Source organism: Taudactylus pleione, unplaced genomic scaffold (genome assembly GCF_031769625.1).
Source record: "Taudactylus pleione unplaced genomic scaffold, aTauple2 ptg000010l, whole genome shotgun sequence".
NCBI lineage: Eukaryota > Metazoa > Chordata > Amphibia > Anura > Myobatrachidae > Taudactylus > Taudactylus pleione.
This window is the reverse complement of record NW_028284413.1, coordinates 11,039,000-11,060,733: the sequence shown is the minus strand read 5'-3', so window position 1 is coordinate 11,060,733 and position 21,734 is coordinate 11,039,000. Positions and strand designations below refer to the sequence as shown.

General features: G+C 43.1%; 1 protein-coding gene across 1 annotated transcript; it reads right to left on the bottom strand.

The window, feature by feature from the left end:
* Positions 1–3,014: 3,014 nt before the first annotated feature.
* LOC148542694 (palmitoyltransferase ZDHHC20-like) lies at positions 3,015–18,156 on the bottom strand. Its single transcript, XM_088467469.1, has 10 exons — positions 18,039–18,156; positions 16,657–16,683; positions 13,016–13,110; positions 10,575–10,686; positions 9,726–9,795; positions 8,655–8,687; positions 8,445–8,565; positions 6,487–6,616; positions 3,710–3,824; positions 3,015–3,223 (listed from the first exon to the last, which is right to left on the bottom strand). Exons 1-10 carry the CDS (start codon positions 18,154–18,156, stop codon positions 3,163–3,165), a joined length of 882 nt encoding a protein of 293 aa, XP_088323595.1. The 3' UTR covers positions 3,015–3,162.
* Between the last annotated feature and the right edge of the window lie 3,578 nt (positions 18,157–21,734).

Sequence of the window (21,734 nt, the reverse complement as noted above, 5' to 3'; positions counted from 1 at the left end):
GCGAGCGACCTTCACTCGCGATCGGGTCTGAATGACCCCCTGTGATCCGACCAAAGTTACTAGAAATAAATTGTAAAAATACCGGGGAAAGCCCTGTAATAATAACGTCACCTGGAGGGGTCTCCAGGGTCTCCCCCAGTTACCGGGCTTCTACTCAGCTCTAAAAGGCAGAGCAGAGCCGGTCCCAGTGATTAGCTGTGTGGTCTAAACAGACCGCAAGCTGATCACTGCAAAAAAAAAAAATTGTAAAAAAAAAAAATTAATTTACCTGACTCCAGGGACCGGTGGTCGGGGCTCCGGTGATGACTCCCCTCCGGTCAGCTGGTCTCAAATGCTGCACTGCAGACCGGTCATCAGGTGATCGGTCCCAGTGCAGTATGGGATATCAGCTGACCTGAGGCATGGAAGACATCACCTGAGCACCGATGACTGCAGGTAAGTGCTATTAAGGGAGGGAGGTCACGGGGGGATCCGCAATTGCAGGGGCGGGGCTTAGTGCCAGGGGGGTAGTGGGGCACTAGTCACAGTATTTTTTTGTGAAAATATCGTGACTATAGTGCGGAGGGGATTCGCAGGGACAGAGCTTTCTCGCAAGCTCTGTCACTGCAAGGGATTTGTAGTAAATCCCTGTGATATTGCCTGAATTCGCAATTCGAATTCAGTCGATAACATCACACTACAATCTGCATTCAATATGCGGATTGTAGTAAATAGAGCCCTTTGTATTATTATATAATGTCATGAATTTAGTATCCAATGCTTCTGATATATTGCTGTTAAGGATATTTTAATTATTTGTGCATTTATTTGCCTTTTATAGAATGTATACTGGTGGTGGGCAATTGCACTGTTTACGCTGTGCAGCCATGGTTACAATGGGAGTGAGCTTCTGTGAGCGGAGCCAGGTTTAACCTGCACTAGCATGCACTGTCGATGACGCAGACAGCTGACCAGCGTCTATTACTTACGGGCTGTCTACATATCGGTACGATTCCATTTTTGTATTATGAATTTACTGCTAAAAGACGGGGAATAAATCTGAAATGTTGCAGGAGCTATGGATTAAGGGTCCTTATTTGAGCTGATGGAAAGCCCAGTGAGTGCTTCTGCATTGCTACATATGAATTCTGTGTGCACCTTGGCAATTATAGTGTAGTGGAAAGTGCCGGCTACTTAGATCTGTTATATGTGTATAAATATATACAATACTGTGCAAAAGTTTTAGGCAGTTATGGAAAAAATGCTGCAAAGTAAGAACTTTCAAAAATAGTGTTAATAGTTTATTTTTAGCAATTAACAAAATGCTAAGTGAATGAACAGAACAGAAATCTAAATCAAATTGGTGTGACCACCCTTTGCTTTCAAAACAGCACCAATTCTTCTAGGTACACTTGCACAGTTTTTGAAGGAACTTGGCAGGGAGGTTGTTCCACACATCTTGGAGAACTAATCACATATTTTCTGTGGATGTAGGCTTGCTCAAATCCTTCTGTCTCCTCATTTAATCCAAGACAGACTCAATGATGTTGAGATGCCTTGTTTCCATGTCGAAGGTATGGCTTTTTGGCCGCAATTCTTCCATGAAGACCACTTCTGGCCAGACTTCTCCGAACAGTAGATGGGTGTACCTGGGTCCCACTGGTTTCTGCCAGTTTTAAGCTGATGGCACTGCTGGACATCTTCCAATTTCAAAGGGAAGTAAGCATGATGTGTCTTTCATCTGAACTTTCCTTGGCCGACCACTGCATCTACGGTCCTCAATGTTGCCTGTTTCTTTATGCTTGTTTAAAAGAGCTTGAACAGCACATCTTGAAACCCCAATCTGCTTTGAAATCCCCCTCCCAATTTCCTGTACCAGCCCAGGCTGAAATATTCGTGGCTGGTTATGGATTTAGGGGGGACCCCAAGCTTTTTTTTTTTTTTTTTTACTTTTAACTATTTAATTGCTGTTAAGTCTAAGAAGCCTGCATTGATCATAGTGATCTGTGCAGTGCTTCTTCCAAATTCACCTGCCTCAGGCAGGTCTATTGTCTGGTCGATCTTGAAGTCTATTTTTCATTGATTTTCAATTGATTTGTAAACCGACCATTAGTAAATCTCTGGTTTCTATTGTAGTCTATGTAAAGGTATCAATGGTTGATCCGATGCTCTAAAGTCAAATTTTTGGTCTGTTTGATGTTAATTTTTACTTTAGAAAATCTCTGATTTGCTATAATTGACCAAAAATTAATATCATCCAAAAGTCAACTTTTAGTAAATGTAAGTATCAAATTTATGCAGGGGACTTGTGCTGATTATTATATCTGCTTATTATGTTTTTTTATATATATATATATATATATATATATATGTTAGTTTTGATAAATTTTAAAGCACATTGGATGTGTGACTATTTTATAAATTGACACATTGTTTTAACAATTGTATTACACCCATATATATGGAACCAGTAAATACTATTTTTATTACCACTGCCTTTAACACTGCTGTATACATACATTTATTACAGATAAACACCATACAGAAAAACTCTAATTTTTATTTCACACGTCATTAAAAGTTGATATTTGTGTGTGCAAATTTTCACTCCATGCCAATTTAGGAATGATTTACAAATAAGTGTTAGTACAATAAGGCAGAACTATCCTCTCTCTCTCTCTCTCTCTCCAGTATACACAAAGAAGTATGGAGTGTATGTGTATACTTTTCTTCTTTTTAGAGCCCTGCAGCCCACTCTGCTCTGGAAGATACCATCTCAGGCTGTCACAAATATGTCACTGCTGGGGCTAATCCTCTCCAAAGAGTGACAGCCGAGACAGCACTATCCCTTGCCGCCTTGTTTCACTGGCAGATGGTTGAGCTTAGAATGACATAGGGGTGGAGCTTTGGGCTACATGGAGGTGGAGCTTTAGGCGGCCCATAGCCATCTCCTCAGGGGAGATGGAGTTCAATAAACCTACCACCTGAGTGGGGTGGGTGGGGTTGTGAATGGGTGATGTTTCAGGGGCCCAGGAGGTAAATGGTCAGTTCTTCAGAATGCTGTTGGTGCTGACAGGATTTTTCTTTTTCTGTCTGCACTGCAGTGGATTCTGTGGCCTACTATCATGGGGGCCTTGCACTGCATCTTCACCTGCCCCATAATTAATCCGGCCCTGCCCAGTTTTACTCTGCATATTTCTCTGGATCGTAATGTTGAGTTGGCAGAGAATATCCGTCTCCCAGGCTGTAATAAAAGAGAGAGCAGTTCAGTTATTAGACAGAGCAGTTGTTAGATAAGAGTTATGATAATAATAAAGATAATTCAAATAGTACTCTATGTACTCTCTCCTCCCACCTGCCTACTCAGTGACAGATCCAGGGGATGGCGAGGGGAGGGGATCAATCAGAGTCCTGATTGCCCCCCTGGATCCATCACTGTGTCTACCTGGTCTCTTTCAGACAGGCAGAGGATCGTAAGGCAGCATTGATTTCAACATGTTTGAAGGTTATATAGCCAGATAGAGACATATTATTGATTATAATTTTCAGTGGCAAAATGCCTTTAAAAAAACAGTAATGTTGGGAGACCTGAACTAACACAGTAGATTTAAAGCAGTGATGGCTGATCTAATCTTAGTACTACACATCCTATAGGCACATGCTGTTTATTAGGTCCCACATGTGTGCTGACATTTCAGATTACAATTTTATTTATACATTACCAGCTTACCTTGTATTTATAGGTAGCAGCCAATACATCTTCTGATGCCCAAATACTCTTTGAAAGTTCTCGTAACCAAGAGGAAGTCCATCTCTTGCAGAAGAGGCATCATCAAAGATCAGTTCTACATTGAGGACACAGAAAAAACATGGATAAGTCACAGATGTTTATGTGTAACCAAGCAGGTGTTTCTTTACATTCTCCAAATTGTGCTAGCAACCTATAGACTCTGACTGTGTTATACCTTTTTACTCATGAATGCCCCAATAATGTAATCATACTGCAATTTCTCTAAAAATACCTGTAAATTTGCAGTTGTAGTACAGTGCCATAAAGCTCAGTACATTTATATAAGAGTCACTGATCTGCTGTTAATCACCTTGAAGATGTCTTAATTAACCATAAGCATGAGCATAGAGCAGTGTGTATGGGCTCATGGATTAGCAGGGATTCATTCATGTGAATGCCAGGACCCAAGGCAGAACATTACACAGAGCATTTCACTGCCTCCGCCGACTTGCCTTCTTCCCATAGTGTATACTGATGCCATCTCTTCCCCAGGTAAACGATGCACAGGCACCCGGCCATCCACATGATGTAAAACAAAATGTGATTCACCAGACCAGGCCACCTTCTTTCATTGTTTTATGGTCCAGCTCTGTAATTCACATTTCCAGTGTAGGCACTTTCGGAGGTTGACAGGGGTCAGCATGGGCGCTCTGACTGGTCTGTGGCTATATAGCCCCATATACAGCAAGCTGTGTTGCAAGATGTTTTCTGATAAATTTCTATCATAGCCAGCATAAACTTTATCAATTTGTGCTACAGGAGCTATTTTGCCGACAAAACCAGGTGGGCTAGCCAGGGCCGCAACTAGGGGGGGGCTAGTGGTGCACGTGCACTGGGAGGGGATTGCGGGGGGGGGTGAAAAAGCTGACTCAGCCATCTGAAAAATGGCCGCCGCCGAAGAGGAGACTAATGCTAGAGGTCCTTACTGGACTTCTAGTGTCTGTCTCTTTCTTGGCCGTCCGCATGGACTCTGCTGAAAACGGCCATCCAAAAATGGCCGCCGCCAAGGAAGAGACAGATGCTAGAGGCCCTACTGGACCTCTAGTGTCTGTTAGCAGAGCGCAATGCACACAGCGTTCCCGGAAGTGCCGGGAACACTGGTGCTGCAGGGAGAAGATGCTGAGAGCTGCATCTTCTCCCTTCAAATCCCCTGGCAACGAGTATAAACCCCCCTGGAAACGAGCATAAACCCCATGGCAACGAGCATGTAACTCCTGGCAACGAGCATGGAACCCCATGGCAAAGAGCATGAAACCCCATGGCAACGAGCATGTAACTCCTGGCAACGAGCAAAAATCCCCTGACAACAAGCATGAAACCCCCTGGCAATGAGCATGTAACCTCTGGCAACGAGCATAAACCCCCATGGCAACGAGCATGAAACCCCATGGCAACGAGCAGGTAATTTTAAAGTAATTAGAAGCATTACTGTGGGGCATAAAATGGTGTCGGGCAAATATGTAAGTGGCACTTTGGTAATAGGCATTACAGTGTGTGGCATAATGTGTAATGGGCATTATGACTTTTGTCCAGGAATGATGATGTTCGTCCAAGCAAGATGACGTTTTGCCTCTTTCTGAGTTCCGTTTTTTTGGAGGGAAAAATCCGAACTCAACGTGCAAACTCAAACCTATCCGAGCCTGCACATCCCTAGTTCAAACTACTGTGTACTGGTAACACCCTGCAAGACCTGTGATTTTGGAGATGCTCAGATCCAGTTCTCTAGCCATCAGAATTTGGCCCTTGTCAAAGTTGCTCAGATCCTTACGCTTGCCCATTATTCCTGCTTCCAACACATCAACTTCAAGAACTGAGAGTTCACTTGCTGCCTAATATATCCCACTGCTTGACAGGTGCCATTATAACGAGATAGTCAGATAGGGCTCTATTTACTACAATCCGCATATTGAATGCAGATTGTAGTGTGATATTAAAGAATGAATTTGCATTGCGAATTCAGGCAATATCACAGGGATTTACTATAAATCCTTTGCAGGGACAGAGCTTGAGATAAAGGGCCTGATTCAGACCCGCTCGCGAGCGCTGAGCGCTCGCAAGCGGGTCGATGTTGTCCAAGTGCGCATGCGCACGACGGAGGCGGCTCCGTCGTGCGCATGCGCGAGACCCGAATAACGATGGCCAAGGGGTCGTTATGGGTCTCGCACCAAAGGGGGCTTGCTGTCGATGGTGATTGACAGCACACCCCCTTTGGAGGGCGTGCTGGGGGCGTGGCTGCCCAGACGGAGGCGTTCCCATGGGAATGTCTAGTGATGTCAGTGGGAGTGCTTTTGGCTCTGATAGAGCCAAAAGCACTCCAGGGCTTGCGGCAGACGAGACCCTACCACAAGGGTCTCGTCGCAAGCCCGATGGTCGCGATGGTCTTGACCATCATTTTGGCCGCTCGCTATAGCTGTGGGTGGTTACCCTCAGCTATGCGAGCGGCCAGGAGGCCGCTCCAAAAAGTAAGAGGGACGGCCCTGATTCAGAGCGAGCGCTCTGTCGGAGCGTCCAGCTCTGAATCAGAGCCAAAGTTCCCTCGCCCACTTCCTATGATGGAACTACAGATGGTTATAGGGAGAACAAATTATTTCCTATTCTATGCGCCTTCCTCCTACAGGATGGTGCTACACTATCATCTCTGTCCCTCTAATGCTAATGGAGAAAACTACGCCATCATTTAACTATCTTTCCATAATTCTATGAGTGAGCTTCATTACCAACTGTCAGCCTGTTTCTCACTAAGAGACAGCAGTTAATGATGAAGAGCATCAACAATATGATGGACAATGCTGCAGATACATAGAACAGGCGACGGATATTGAAAGATATTTCAGTGTTCTGTTCATCCTGCAAAGGGGAGAAAAAGAGAAGAGTGATAATAAAGCCTTATGTTTGCCCAGTGACAGGGTAAATGAGCATGTAGAAAATACATGTGCATTAAAGGTAGAGATGAGCAGTTCGGATTCATGTTTGGTAAACATAATACAGACAAGGGGGATCACTACAGGGAATATATAGATAAGGAGGGTCACTATAGGGAATATACAGACAAGGACGGTCACTATAGGGCAGGTATGGGGAAACTCAGGCCCGGGGGCCGTATAAGGCCCGCAGAATCATTTGGTCTGGCCCTCTGAGCTTTTCTCTGCTAGCCTCATATGGCTAGCAGGGTGCCTAGAATGGCACCCTGCAGCCAGAATCTATGCAGCAGTGCTGCCAGGAGCTGCCCTTACAGCTCCCCAGGGGATCCTCAGGATTCCCCAGGCATTGCTGTAATCACCGGCGATTGTGGCTCCGCCCCTGTGTGACATCACACGGAGGGAGTGTGGCCTACACCGGGCCCACAAAAAATTTAATATATATCAAAATGGCCCTCGGCAGAAAAAAGGTTCCCCACACCTGCTATAGGGAATATACAGACAAGGAGGGTCACTATATGGGATATACAGCCAAGGGTGGTCACTATAGGAAATAGACAGACAATGAGGGTCACTATACAATGAGGGTCACTATAGGGAAAATACAGACAAGGAGTGTCACTATAGGGAAAATACAGACAAGAAGGGTGACTATAGGGAAAATACAGACAAGAGGAGTCACTATAGAGAAAATACAGACAAGAGGAGTCACTATAGGGAAAATACAGACAAGATGAGTCACTATAGGGAAAATACAGACAAGAGGAGTCACTATAGGGAAAATACAGACAAGAGGAGTCACTATAGGGAAAATACAGACAAGAGGAGTCACTATAGCGAAAATACAGACAAGAGGAGTCTCTATAGAGAAAATACAGATAAGAGGAGTCACTATAGGGAAATAATAAAAAAGAAGGGTCACTAGAGAAAGTTACAGACAAGGGGGTTATTATAGGGAATATACAGACAAGAGGTCACTATAGGGACAATACAGAAAAGGGAGGCTCAATATAGGGAATATACAGACAAGAGGGTCACTATAGGGAAAATACAGATAAGGGGGTCACTATAGGGACAATACAGAAAAAGGGGGCTCAATATAGGGATTATACAGAGAAAAGGGTCACTATAGAGAAAATACAGACAAGAGGGTCACTATAAGGTAAATGCAGACAAGGGGGTCACTAGAGTGAATATATAGACAAGGGGGTCACTATAAGAAAATACAGAAAAAGAGGAGGTCAATATAAGAAAATACAGACAAGGAGGGTCACTATAAGTAAATACAGATGAGGGTCATTATACTCACTATAAATTTTATAGTGAGTGTCTAAGAGCTCAAATGGGGCTGCTGATGCTTATTTTCTATATTGAGTGATACCATACCATTGGGAACACTATATATATTTTTATAGTTTTATTAGCACCTGAATTATTGTTTATTCAACATTTAGTGCTGTAGAAATCCCTATTATTGTGAATGTTGAATGCATTTCTCATCAATTCCTTTTTTCTAGACTTTATACTTTACTATTTGTTGATAACCAGTATTGAAAGGCAAAACAATGATCAGCCAACATATCAGTATGGGAATTGTAGTTCACCAAGGTCCCTATAGACATCGCCACCAATGATGTGCTAACATGTAACACTGCAGGGGCAATGTGTCCAAGGATTTTTTTTTAAATGTTTAAAACCAGTAATGGTGAAACTCACATACATATACCTCACACAGGACAACAGAAAGACAATCTTACCTTCCAGGACGGAATTAAATATTGGAGAATTGTACCAGCAACGAAAATGCAAGACAGCAAGGCGTACATTACCAGCAGCAGGAAGGATTTGTAATTGGAAAATCCAACACAGTTATTCAGCCTGTAATTAACACAAGACTTATTTGTTAATCACAAAGCTATAAATATAAAACACATCAGCCAAGCTGCAAGTCTCTAACCAGCACATACCCAAGGCAATGATGGTCCATCGTCAGTACACATCTGAAAGTAAAAAAAATACACAAAAATGTTAATTTACTAAAACAATCAGTTAGCAAAATGCAATATAGGATACTGCTATCCTACAAACTATAGAAAAAAATATTTGCAGTACCTCAGCCAGGGGCAAATCCAGGAGGGGGGCAGACGTTCAGTGTGATCGCTCCCCCCAGCTCTGGCAGAGGAGACTGCTGCTGCTGCTCAGGGGCAGCAACCTCCCTGGTCTCATTACAGTGCAGCACTGCTGGCTGGGGAGAGAGGCTGCTGCTGCCAGGTAAGAGGGACGGGGGTGGCTCACATGACCCAGGCCATCACGACCCAGGATATGCCATTCACACTACAGGCGACCCGGATCGAACCCAGAAATAACCCTGCTACCAAACAGGGTTGCTGACCCAGGACTGCGACCCAGGTCAGCCCCTTTCACACATAGGGCTCTATTCATTATTTTAATTATTGGGGTCCGAACCAATAATTAACATACTAGCTTGACGCGAGCACTGGAGCAATTCATCATTGCTCCGGTGGGGACAGCTGAACCAAAAATCAGCTGTCTCCACAAAGCGCTTCACTGCTCCTTTTTATACGGAAGGAGCCGGACAGGGGCGGATAGAACCGAAAGGATCCCACTTTGTAAACCGGCACTCCTTCCCATAGATGGCAAATGCTCCCACAGTCAAGCTCCAAAAATATTGTATTTTTTGAACTTCATGAATTCTGTCCCCATACTAGTGTATGGGGACAGCGGGCCATTCCGGGAGAGAAAGGTAAGCAAGAGATATCTGTGATATCCCCCTGCAGTACCTTTTTGATGAATGGCCCGAAAACTTAAATTTTTACAATTGCAGATGAAAATTTTAATTTTCACATGCTTTTCTAGAAATTAAGTGATGATGAATAGACCCCATAGTCTACACCCCCGGGTCGGTGCACGTGAACTAGCAAAAACCTGGGTATTTAGGTTATGAGTGAAAGGGGTATAAGTTATGTGACTCTATACCAAGGACAAAATTGCAAATATTAAGCAATTTGTGGACTTACACATCACAGGCTGAACAATGGCGGCACCGGTCAGGCTTCAGCAGCTGGCATTTATCACAATATCTGATCACTATATAAAAAGAAAACAAAGGTTAATTAATAAAACCCAACAGTACAGTAGAGGAAGAGTTTTAATGATACAAATGTAAGTTCTCAGTCCTTAGCCTAATCCAGTGGTTCCCAAACTTTGTGCCGTGGCACCCTCCGGTGCCTCAGGGCAATTGCAGGGGTGCCTTGGGTTTATAGTCCAGTACCAAAGAAAATTATTTTTAGTCAATGTGAATGGCAAAACCAGTGCTAATGGCTACAAATCAACAAATATGTGGACAAAAATAAGTGCAGCCCTGTCAACCACCACATAACTGAACCTAAGGGTGACATATAATCACAATTTACTTCATTTAATTTTTGCTGAATTTCTCAATAAGAAACTTTTGGCCCAGAGGTGCCAAGGAAATAATGCTGATACTCTAGGGCGCCGTGATTCCAAAAAGTTTGGGAACCACTGGCCTAATCAAAACTTAATTCACACTGAATGAACAATTCTCTCCTGCCCACTACTGCTGGGGGCTATATAACAACACAGCAGCACATCAGGCAATGAGAGAGCCAAGACTACTGCTGCTTAGTGGCAACAGCCTCCCTGGACCCTCCCAAGAGGGCTGGGAAGGGAGACTGCTGCCACTGAGCAGCAGCAGTCTCTGATCTCTCCCTTCCTAATGTGTAGTGGGTAGGAGAGAAGTCTTGTGAAGTGGGGACAATTGCCCTGATCACCCCCCCGATCCACCCCTGCAGACACATTTCACCATGAGATAACCTCTTCCCTTCTTAGTTTCCCACCTTTTGTACCTGATATTGTATTGATGGGCAAGCGATTAGCAGCTGCCCAGAGAATAAGCTGCTTGTCTTCTTGCGTCTGCTTCTCCTTGTACAACTCCTTGTCAGACTCCGATATATAAAACTAAGGTAAAGCACAGACACAGGATAGCATTAGGATGGCGACTACTGTGTGATCAATGTGATTGATAAATGATAGAAACTGATTGGTTGGTACTTTATCTCTCTTCACTTAATCTCTCACGAAGATTTGATAAATCTCCACCTTTGTGAGAAATATAACGCCTGCAACATCACTGATTTCTGGCATTTTTTTGTAGCAGGATTTAAAGCAGTGATTTTATTAAGGATAAAATATCCCCCTTTAAATCTTATGAGGAAAAATGCCAAAAGACAGCGATGTGCACAAATCCCAGTTTATTACACTTCCCTCTCTAAGTTTAATTTTATTTCACATGAGGATTTCTGTACGTAAAAAGTCTTGCAGAGGTTGCCAGCCAAAAAGACTTTCATGCCCCTCTTGCATTATTTTTCCCCTATAAGGGTCACTGGATTCAAAATATAGAACTTTTTGGGGTATATTTACTAAAGGTTGATTTTAATCAATTAACATAGATGTTGTGTTTCTGAAGCTAAATCACACATTTACTAATACTTAAAAAACTAAAGGTTAGTAACTGTGTGATTAAGCCCCAGAAACCCAACATCGATTTTGATCGATTTTAAATCGATTAAAATTGACCTTTAGTAAATATACCTCTTGTGTTTTAATGATATTACCAGGGATAGTGCAATACATGTAAGCAGCTCTCAAAACGGAAAACATTATTTTCAATGATCCTGTACCCAGTCAAATATTTAATCGTGTTCTGGATCAGTTGAGTTACTATTTTGGACACTATTTATTCAATCTATGCTGCAAATATTTATCATGAAATATTTGCAGCATATTCCCTGAAAAGATCTGTTTTTGGGGTGGGGGAATATCCACAAATACTAAGTACTCCCCAGATGCACTAAGGACATACTGTACTTGCCTACTTATTATTCTTCCTCCCTGGGAGAAGAAGCAGGTGGGCGGTGATGGGAGGGAGGGCATTTTGCATCATTAAGCCCGCCCCCTTACTGTAAATTGCTGCAAATAATGCATATTTAAATAGGGGGCATGACCAAATGGAGATTCTTGTAGAATCTCGTCATTAAACTCCGCTTCTACTCATGGACCCGCCGATCTCCATGCCTACTATTCCAGAGGTACGGGGGGGTTACCTGAAAAATCGTGAGCCTCCCGCGACTTCCGGGAGAGTAGGCAAGTATGACTAAGGAGGGATCATAGCAGATTTCTCTGATATCTAGTCTCTCCATTTCCGACAGCATCCGCAACCCCCATAGGTTTCTATGGAGGATGTGATAGATGTCAGCTTAAAAGCAAGCTGCGGAATCCTTCCAGAGCTTGGCCCCACAGTTTATGCCATATGAAGTTGGCATTGTGCTGCTGTAAAAATAGAGAGACTGGCGCTTAATAGCTAATATACAATAAAAATAGATAAATAAATAAAAATGAATAGATGAGAAGCGGATGTCTAAATAGACAATATACACATTTATTGTAAACAATTAATACATGTGGAAAAAATATGACAAAAACCTCTAGTTAGGAGCAAGATGAAGCTGGAGCTCTTATATCCTGTGAAACGCGTTAAGCCATTTCAACAGTCACTCCATGGACATTGGGATTTCTTCTAATTGCGGATCCAGAGGGTTCTGTACTTCATTAGTAGCCACCATCCCCCCCATACCATGCAGTGCCCCCAGTAGCGCCCCCTTACACAAACACACACAAAGACAAAAAAAAATTATCTGAGTCCCCGCTCCTGCCATGAACGTGACCGTCCGCTCCTCTCTGCACCTGCAGCGGGGGGAGCCAGAAGACGGAGCTCATGACTGAGCTCCAGCCGGCTCCCTCCTTTTACGCAGCAGCCAATGAGAGTCTGTCTCTCATTGGCTGCTATAACAAACACACTGCCGGCAGCGTGTTTGTTACAGTGTAGGGCAGACCACTCTAACTGCGTTCTGCCATACACTTGTGGAGCCCTGACGTCGGATTCTCTCGCGAGGATCCCGCGTCAGGAGGCTGCGGCTCGGCCTCGAAGGGGGATCCGAGTCAGGTGGGGAACACCTGAACAGCATTCGGGTGGACCCAGATCCCCTATGTTTGGAGCGGTTTGGATTCTGTGGAACCGCTCATCCCTAGTTAGGAAACAGAGTGAAAAGTGATAAGGTGCCAGCCAATCAGCTCCCAACTGTCATTTTTCAAACACAGCCTGTGAGATGGCAGTTACCTTATCACTTTTCACTCTGTCACCTAACACTGTTTAGTAAATAGACCCCTTGGTGTTGTAGTAGATACAGGTATGAAACACAATTAATTAATATTGTACATTGATATTTACCTCTTTGGGTGGTTTTGCTGGTCTTGAACGTACCGTTGTCCAATAGGACCACAGAGAGATTATCAAAAGCAGGTGAAAAAACACCAAGCAGATAACTAGAACAGTAAAACCAAAGTTAGTAAAACACAACTCATCACAATCAAACAAACTAACATGGCCTAAAAAACTGCAACCCTTCAGCTGTTATAAGACTGTGGGGTCTATTTACTAAGCTATGTTAGGAGATAAAGTGAATGGAGATAAGGTAACAGCCAATCAGCTACTAACTGCCATTTTTCAAACACAGCCTGTGACATGGCAGTTAGGAGCTGATTGGCTGGTACCTTATCACCGTTCACTTTATCTCCTAACACTGCTTAGTAAATAGACCCCTATAAGTTCCATCATTCCTCCAGCTTTATAGTTACACCAAGACCAAGAGAGCTACCTCTGCTCAACTTATTACAAGTTTAACTCACTTTCCCCCATAACAACTTTTGCCACCCATTGCTGCTGACTCCAATGCTTTCCCACCTTGCTGGGACCCCTATGTTAGCACCACAACACAATCAGCTCTGCATTTTACTTGGGTGTCCTTCATTCTGCCTATCATTTCTCTAATGCATTCTACAAAATCATAGACAGAATCTGATTGGTTATTATGGGAACCACCTCCACTTCTCTGGTTTAGAAGCTTTAGTGAATCTACCCCCTGGAATCATAGGTATTGAACACAGCTTTGTTTTTTATCAAATCGTATTTCCTTTTTCCTCTTCATATTTTTTACTATTTTTATATAATTTCACTAAGCTTAAATCATTGAAAAACACCCCAGTTTTTGTGGGTATTATACAAGGCTTATATACAGGGTTTGCGCTTCCATTAGGCAGCTGCTAGAGGATGCCGGGATCTGAGGGGGTGGCCCACTGAGGCTGCCTGGGAGAAATATGGGGTGTGATATAAAAGATCGTCAGTGTCTAAAAAGACAGTCGAATGGTTTACAGGTCAAAAAGTTGACACAAATGATGGTCAACACTAAAAAAGTTTATATATATATATATATTAACCCTAATCCTCACCCTAACCCCCCCTTAGTGCCTAAACATAGCCCTCCCCTTTTGTGCCTAAACCTAACCATCTCCTTCCGCAGCCTATCCCTAACCTTCCACCAAGTGCCTAACCCTAAACCCAATCCTAACCCTAGCCCTAAAAATCATGAAAATTCATGAAAAACCATTTGTCAACCTATTCTGTGTCAACCATTTCTGTGTCGACCCATTGAAGCCCATGTATTTCCAACACTCTGGTCCTGATTCTGTGTCGGATGCATCCACGGCCTGTATGCCAGCTTGCTGCAGCAGCCTCTTTACTGCCTTATGCTAGAGTATCTGCCAGAGGCGTCGTGTGACACCCGGTGCGCACCTCATAACTCCCCTCGCGCGCAAGAGCTGTGTGCGTATGGAAAGGGTGTGTGGTCTAACATAAGTGGGCATGGCCTATCAGGAAATCCCTATTGAATTACTCCAGGGGTGTGCCCAGCATCCTTGGAGATGATAGGCTGCCCCTGGAGACTAGTACCTGCACTGTCGGCTCCTCCTCTGTGACAGGTGCCGAGTGCTGCAGGAAAATGTCACACTTGCAGCACCCTGCTCCTGTCACTGAGAAGGAGCCGGCATTTTGGTATCACCCCCTCTGAGGGTGAAACCAGGGTGCAGACCGCATCCCTGCACCCTCATAGTGACGCCACTGTATCTGCCCGTCTATGCCAGTATCAGTCCATCTTCAGGCATATGCATCATTCTGCCCACTGTCATCATTAGTATGCAGACTTTCACTGACCTCTTGATAAGTGCATAACATCCATCTGAGACAGGTGTCACATCTCAATCTGCACCTCACCAACGTGCCCGGACATCTGCCTACACGCCCGCAACACTCCCATGCCACTCCCATGAGATGGGTCGGTTGTGTGTGATGAATGATAGCCGCCCAATTGCCGCCCAGAAATGCCCATTTCATGCAAAGAGAGATCCATCAACTGACGGATCAATCCGTCCGAACTTTCAACCTCTGTCCGTGTGTGTATGTGTGGTCGGAGCCTGCGCAGTTTGCAGATATCTGTGTCCGCATTTGGACTAGCCTCTGACTCACAATCAGCCCAAATGCTGCTCTATATATCTGTTTTATATTTAGGGCTCCTTCTCCACATCTTCTAACTATAACAAGTGCTACCTCAAAAAGACTGATACACTCCATTGCATTGCCGCTGAGCAATAGCCGCATTAAGGGTACCCCCATCAGGGAGAAATAAATAGTGTATTAGCCTAATTTTTCCTGGGACTTTTTTATTCTTCTTCTTCTTCTTCTCATTATTATTATTATTATTATTATTATTATTATTATTATTATGGTACTAGTCCCGGAGAAGAAATAATTAGCAATTGGATGAGGGGGTTCTGTAAAATTACCATAAATACATAAAATAACAGCAAAATGTAAAAGGTAGAGATCAGATAGGTGCTGTCGAAAAGCTTGTTCAAAAGGAGTGTGTCAAGCTCCAATATAAATAAAAACATATACATAAATAATATATATGAACAGCGCTAATAACTTTACTTGCAATTAAGATAAAAAGAGGACAATATAAGGTAATCAATCCATGTTCAAAGAAATATCATAATAGTAAATTAAATGACTGTAAATTCTTGCAATGAAATGCAAATTGGTTAAATTTGTGCATATATACAGAAGAAATAAAAAATAAAATTATCAGCAAAGCAACATTTCAATTTGCAGTAGATGTAATCCAGGGTGGCAAAAAAGCTTCTCAATTCCACAGCATACTGCCCCTACCATCTCCTGATCCCCTTAGTCCCTTAAATACAGCACCTGTCCTGATGCATCCCTATTTACTATGCCCTTCCACATCTCTCTATCCCCTGCGTAACAATAATAACTACAGATGTAATCGCGTACATTATTGCCGTGATGTGTGCATACGGGCACATGCATCGCGGCATAGCGCAGCATTCGCCGGGCTGTGACTAGGCGCGACCGGCGTTCTCCCCATTGTAGCCTGTGGCCATAGATGTCGACACACTAGTTGCGCAATCCATGCCGCGATGCAAGCCGGCATAGCGCAGCGTTTGCCAGGCCGCGACTAGGCGCAGTCAGCGTTCTCCCCATTGTAGTCTGTGGCCATAGACGCGGGAACACTAGCTGCGCCATCCATGCCGCGATACGCTCTCTTCGCAGCATAGATGAGCATGGCTATATCTGTACTATCCCCCCTAAGCACTTATTTATTTATTAACAGTTTCTTATATAGCGCAACATATTCCGTTGCGCTTCACAATTGGAACACTTGTCCTCCCTTTAAACCTATCCCACTGTCTGTTATCTGTTGATGTTTGTATACAAGTTTTTGCTTTGTTTACTTAGCCATTAATAAGTCATAGACACTTTTATTTTTTTTCCCCATATAAGGGCAAAAAAACTTCCCTTTTTGTTGTTAGCCACTGTTTTACACAATAAATACTGTAGCATCATTCTGTCTTAAGCAACTTTGTAAATAATTACAAAAAAAGAAAAAATACTTTCTAAAAAATTCTCATTAAAAACACTGGCTGCTATAGATAAATAATAGTTATTTAAGAACTTACCTCTTTCAGTGTCTGATTGTATTGTTTCTGCAGTAAAAGATAAAAAATAAATTTGCTTACATTACTGTTTGCTGTTTTTGAAAGGTTTCTTTAGAATTAAAAAATCCGGATTCATTTTCTATAGCTCATATAAAAATATATTTGGAACTAGTATGAGACTCAATATTTGAAGGAGAATTTGAATTGGGTTCTACATGCTTCTTTCTATTTAAAGGGCTGAAAACATTAAACTGCACCAATCCTGTCTGCATCTTTTACTAAATATATTGCTTTTCTTTCTAGCTTTCCAGTGTATATAATATCATCTTGCATAATATCTGATGCAATCTATAACACCTGTACTTGTGAACACATGAAAAATAGGCAACGCACTGTTATGAAAATCCTACTTGGTGTATTTTTCAACTGATTTTCATACAGTTACTAATTAATATAATGTCACACAGAAGTGCCCCAGTTTATATTATATCATACAGTACCTAAATAATATAATGTCACACAGAAGTGCCCCAGTTTATATTATATCATACAGTACCTAAATAATATAATGTCACACAGAAGTGCCCCAGTTTATATTATATCATACAGTACCTAAATAATATAATGTCACACAGAAGTGCCCCAGTTTATATTATATCATACAGTACCTAAATAATATAATGTCACACAGAAGTGCCCCAGTTTATATTATATCATACAGTACCTAAATAATATAATGTCACACAGAAGTGCCCCAGTTTATATTATATCACACAGAAGTGCCCCAGTTTATATTATATCATACAGTACCTAAATAATATAATGTCACACAGAAGTGCCCCAGTTTATATTATATCATACAGTACCTAAATAATATAATGTCACACAGAAGTGCCCCAGTTTATATTATATCACACAGAAGTGCCCCAGTTTATATTATATCATACAGTACCTAAATAATATAATGTCACACAGAAGTGCCCCAGTTTATATTATATCATACAGTACCTAAATAATATAATGTCACACAGAAGTGCCCCAGTTTATATTATATCACACAGAAGTGCCCCAGTTTATATTATATCACACAGAAGTGCCCCAGTTTATATTATATCATACAGTACCTAAATAATATAATGTCACACAGAAGTGCCCCAGTTTATATTATATCATACAGTACCTAAATAATATAATGTCACACAGAAGTGCCCCAGTTTATATTATATCATAAAGAAGTGCCCCACTTTATATTATGTCATACATATATATATATATATACATACACATGTACATGTATATGTAACACAGAAGATTGGTACAATCACACAAGACCTGATGTGCATTCCCCTCCTGGGTGACAGGGCATTTGTTAGTTTAGGGTCAGCAGAAAGTACAGTACTCACCAATACATAGCTCAGACACATACACGTGGTAGCCCCAGCACACTCCCAGTGTAACGAGGACCACTGGCATCCAAAGGACCACTTGCTTGCAGTACCACTGCACACGAGACAGCTCCATGAGCCTGTAACTGCTGGTACTAAGACTAAGCAGCTACTGTCACTCTCTGGTGGTGTAACTAGGAGATAGATGATCCGCTCTCACACCCACACTGTGATGTCACAAAGGGACATGGGCAGCAGGGGCATGTGTTTGTAGCATGTGCCAGGTCTGGGAAGCGATGGGAGCTTTGCTCTACACAGAATACAGGGCATCCTGCTTTACAGATCTTCTGGGCATCTAAACTGGCTAAAAAGTTACCTGTCAGTTGGCAGCCTCAAACCATTTTTATAAATGGACAAGCACCAGCCACCTTAGGGCCAACCCCTCAGCCAACCTTCCCTCCAATTAATAGAGGACTCCTAATAAATATACCTTTAAATATAATATAAACACATGCATGCATACATAGTATCATTATATAATGCTGTGGGTTTCTTTTTATACAAATAATCATGATACTATACTGTATATATATTTATACTTACTAATGACCGGCAATACACTTATTAAATGAAATATATATATATATATATATATATTTATTTATATATATATACAGTATATATATGTATGGGTTGGGTATGAGATCCCGGAGCCAGGATGCCGCTGGTCAGAATACCGACAGTCTCACCATACCCCTAACCCTAACTCTCCCTCCCCGGTGCCTAACCCTAACCTCCCCCCCATGTTCCTAAACCTAACCTCCCTCTCCCTGCACCCGAAACCTAACCCTGCCTCCCCAGTGCCTAAACCTAACCTCCCCCCGAGAGTCTAAACCTAACCTCCCCCTCCCCGCACCCTAAACCTAATCCCCCCTAACACCCAATACTTACTTTTGGGATGCCAGTGGCCGGGATTCTGGTGCCGGGATCCCAACGCTGTCAAGATTTCGGCACTGGTATTTCGGCTGTTGGCATCCCACACACCGGGATGCTGACTACATCCCATACTGTATATATACGCAATTACGTATGTATGTATGTATATATATATATATAATTTTATATATATACATATATATATATATATATATATATATCAGATGCAGGGCCGGATTTACCATTAGGCAGCCTAGGCTCCCGTCTAGGGCCCATCGGCTGGGTCCCCTCGATATCCAGGCCCTGGAATTAACCTGCTGCTCTGTGTTTGAACTGCTGCTGCTAGCACTGGTCACACCCCGGGGAGAGGTCACACACACAGTATAGCAGCAGCAGCATGGCCGGGGCCCTACCTATGCTATGCGGGGGAGGTGGACTCGGAGGCGGAGTTGGAGTCCTTCAGCTGAAGGAGCATGGGGAACCAGTGTCACCACTGCAGCTCGGCACCCAGTGCCGGCCCGAGTCTAATTTTTTTGGTAAGCAGATATAAATTTTGGCGCCCCTTGTGAAATAATCCCGATTTTTCGGCGACAGAAAAAGGCTATTTAATTGCACAGCCTTTCCCCGCACAGTGGGGATTTTTAACGGTAATTAGTCATAGGGGGATACCCTGCATCTAATTGAATAACCCCCGTAGGCTACGCATAAGAAAAACCACAGCCCCCACGTGAAAATAATTATGCTTTCATGCTTTGCAAAAAAAACACATAGGCCCCACATGAATATGTATGAAGTCCTTATACAGCAGGACCACCCTGGGTGCTAAGCTACAATTATACCCAAAGATACATATTCAGGGAGAGGGTGACAGCACTTGGTGACAGTGAAAGGATGACGGCACAGGGTGACGACAGGGAGAGGGTGACAGCACTGTGTGATGATAGGGAGAGGGTGACAGCACTGGGTGACGATAGGGAGAGACTGACAGCACTGGGTGACAGCAATAGGTGGGTGACAGCAATAGGTGACAGGGAGAGAGTGACAGTAGTTGGTAACAGGGAGGGGGTGACATCAGTGGGTAACAATGAGGGTGATGATGGAGAGGGTGACGACAGGGAGATGGTCACAGGGAAAGAGGTGATGACAGGGAGAGGGTGACAGCAGTATGTGACAGATAGAGGGTGACGACAGGGAGAGGGTGACAGGGAGAGGGTGATATCACTGGATGACAGGGAGAGGGTGATAGCACTGGGTGACAGGGAGAAGGTGACAGCAGGGAGAGAGTGACAGCAGTTGGTAACAGGGAGGAGGTGAAATCAGTAATGCCCTAATACATTATGCCACACACATGTAATGCCCTTTCTAATATATAAGATCTCCATTGGCTTATTGCTAATTAAATATCTTAAACATCCTTACTTAACTTAGCACTTAACTTATCTATTAAATAAAGAGACGGACACCATAACAGCTTTGATAAAAGGTCACAGCATTTATTTCCAAATTAATTAATTCACCTAACCAAGGCTGTTTTCCGCTATGGCCTGGCGGGTTTCCTCGAAGGTGACTGGTTGTTGCCTCTGGGCTGCCTCTAAGGCCAATAGTTGCACCTGGATGGATTCCTGCTGATCCCTGGTAGCTTCCTGCTGAGCCCTGGTAGCTTCTGGCTGAGCTGCCGTAGCTTGGAACAAGGCTTTAACAATGTCCTCCATTTTGTCCTGGAGTGTAGGTAGGAAGCAGAATCTGGCTTCCCTAAGCATCTGCGGATGCCACCTCTATGGACTTCAAAGGACACAACTTTATATCCACAATGACGAATTGGTTTCTGTCCCTTTAAATTTTAAACGAAAATTTTTCCTTGCTGCAATTTCAACGTGTGATTGCCCGCATTCTCCACCAAATGTGACACAGTCAGGATAGGGGTCCCTCTCCTGGGGTAGATGGACTCCCTCTTTACACACACAGCAGCAGTAGAAACAGGATACAAGTCAGGGGTTCTCGTACAAACTGGTCGGCGCCAGTCTTTATTGTGCCGAATGAATATAAAGCATAAACAAAACATAAACATAAGTCCTAGCCCGGCTGGGCACTAGCTACAACGCAGATTCCCTTTCTATAATAATGGTAGGGCCTATTGCCCTCACCACCAACAAAACACGTGCACAGTACTAACAAGGATTATCACCAAGTGTCTCTGAACAGATTAGTCTGCCTGCTCTCCCAGGTGTGAGACACTCAGCCACAAACAAACCCAGCTTATATTAGCCATTTCCAGCTGCAAGCCCTAATGAGCCTGTTACCAGGCTGAAAGGCCCAAATCTGCAGTGGCCTGTGGATGGAGCCCTCCCTCTTCTCACAGCCACACCCCCAGGACCCAAGTCGACTTTTCCAAAAGCCGATACTCTGGACTGCTTACAAAACAGACTTCTCTTGGGGTTTTTTAGAACACATAGGCCAAAAACCTAGGACAAATGTACCTGCCATTGACCACTTTACCAGTGCTTCTATCACAATATATATATATATATATATATATATATATATATCTGTCCCATGAAGATTAGTGTCCAAATAAGAAGCACTGCAGGACTTTATGAAAATATCAAAAATTTTATTTTATAAGTGATACATCCTAATCCTCGCTAAATCAACGTTTTCAGGCCTCACAGGGCCCCGTCATCAGGACTGAGGAAATGTAAGTATAGAAACCATGAAACACCCAGGTAAAAAGCAAAAATCACTGTGGAAAGCTTACCTTAAATCACCATCGTAGAAATT

Bases quoted from the DNA above. Each gene is read 5' to 3' on its own strand.
- LOC148542694 (XM_088467469.1), bottom strand. From the start codon at position 18,156: ATGGAGCTGTCTCGTGTGCAGTGGTACTGCAAGCAAGTGGTCCTTTGG. The intron at 9,796-10,574 runs GTACAAAAGGTG...CTTTTTATATAG, and splicing joins GCCCATCAATACAATATCAG to TGATCAGATATTGTGATAAA. The intron at 8,566-8,654 runs GTATGTGCTGGT...TGTTAATTACAG, and splicing joins ATGGACCATCATTGCCTTGG to GCTGAATAACTGTGTTGGAT.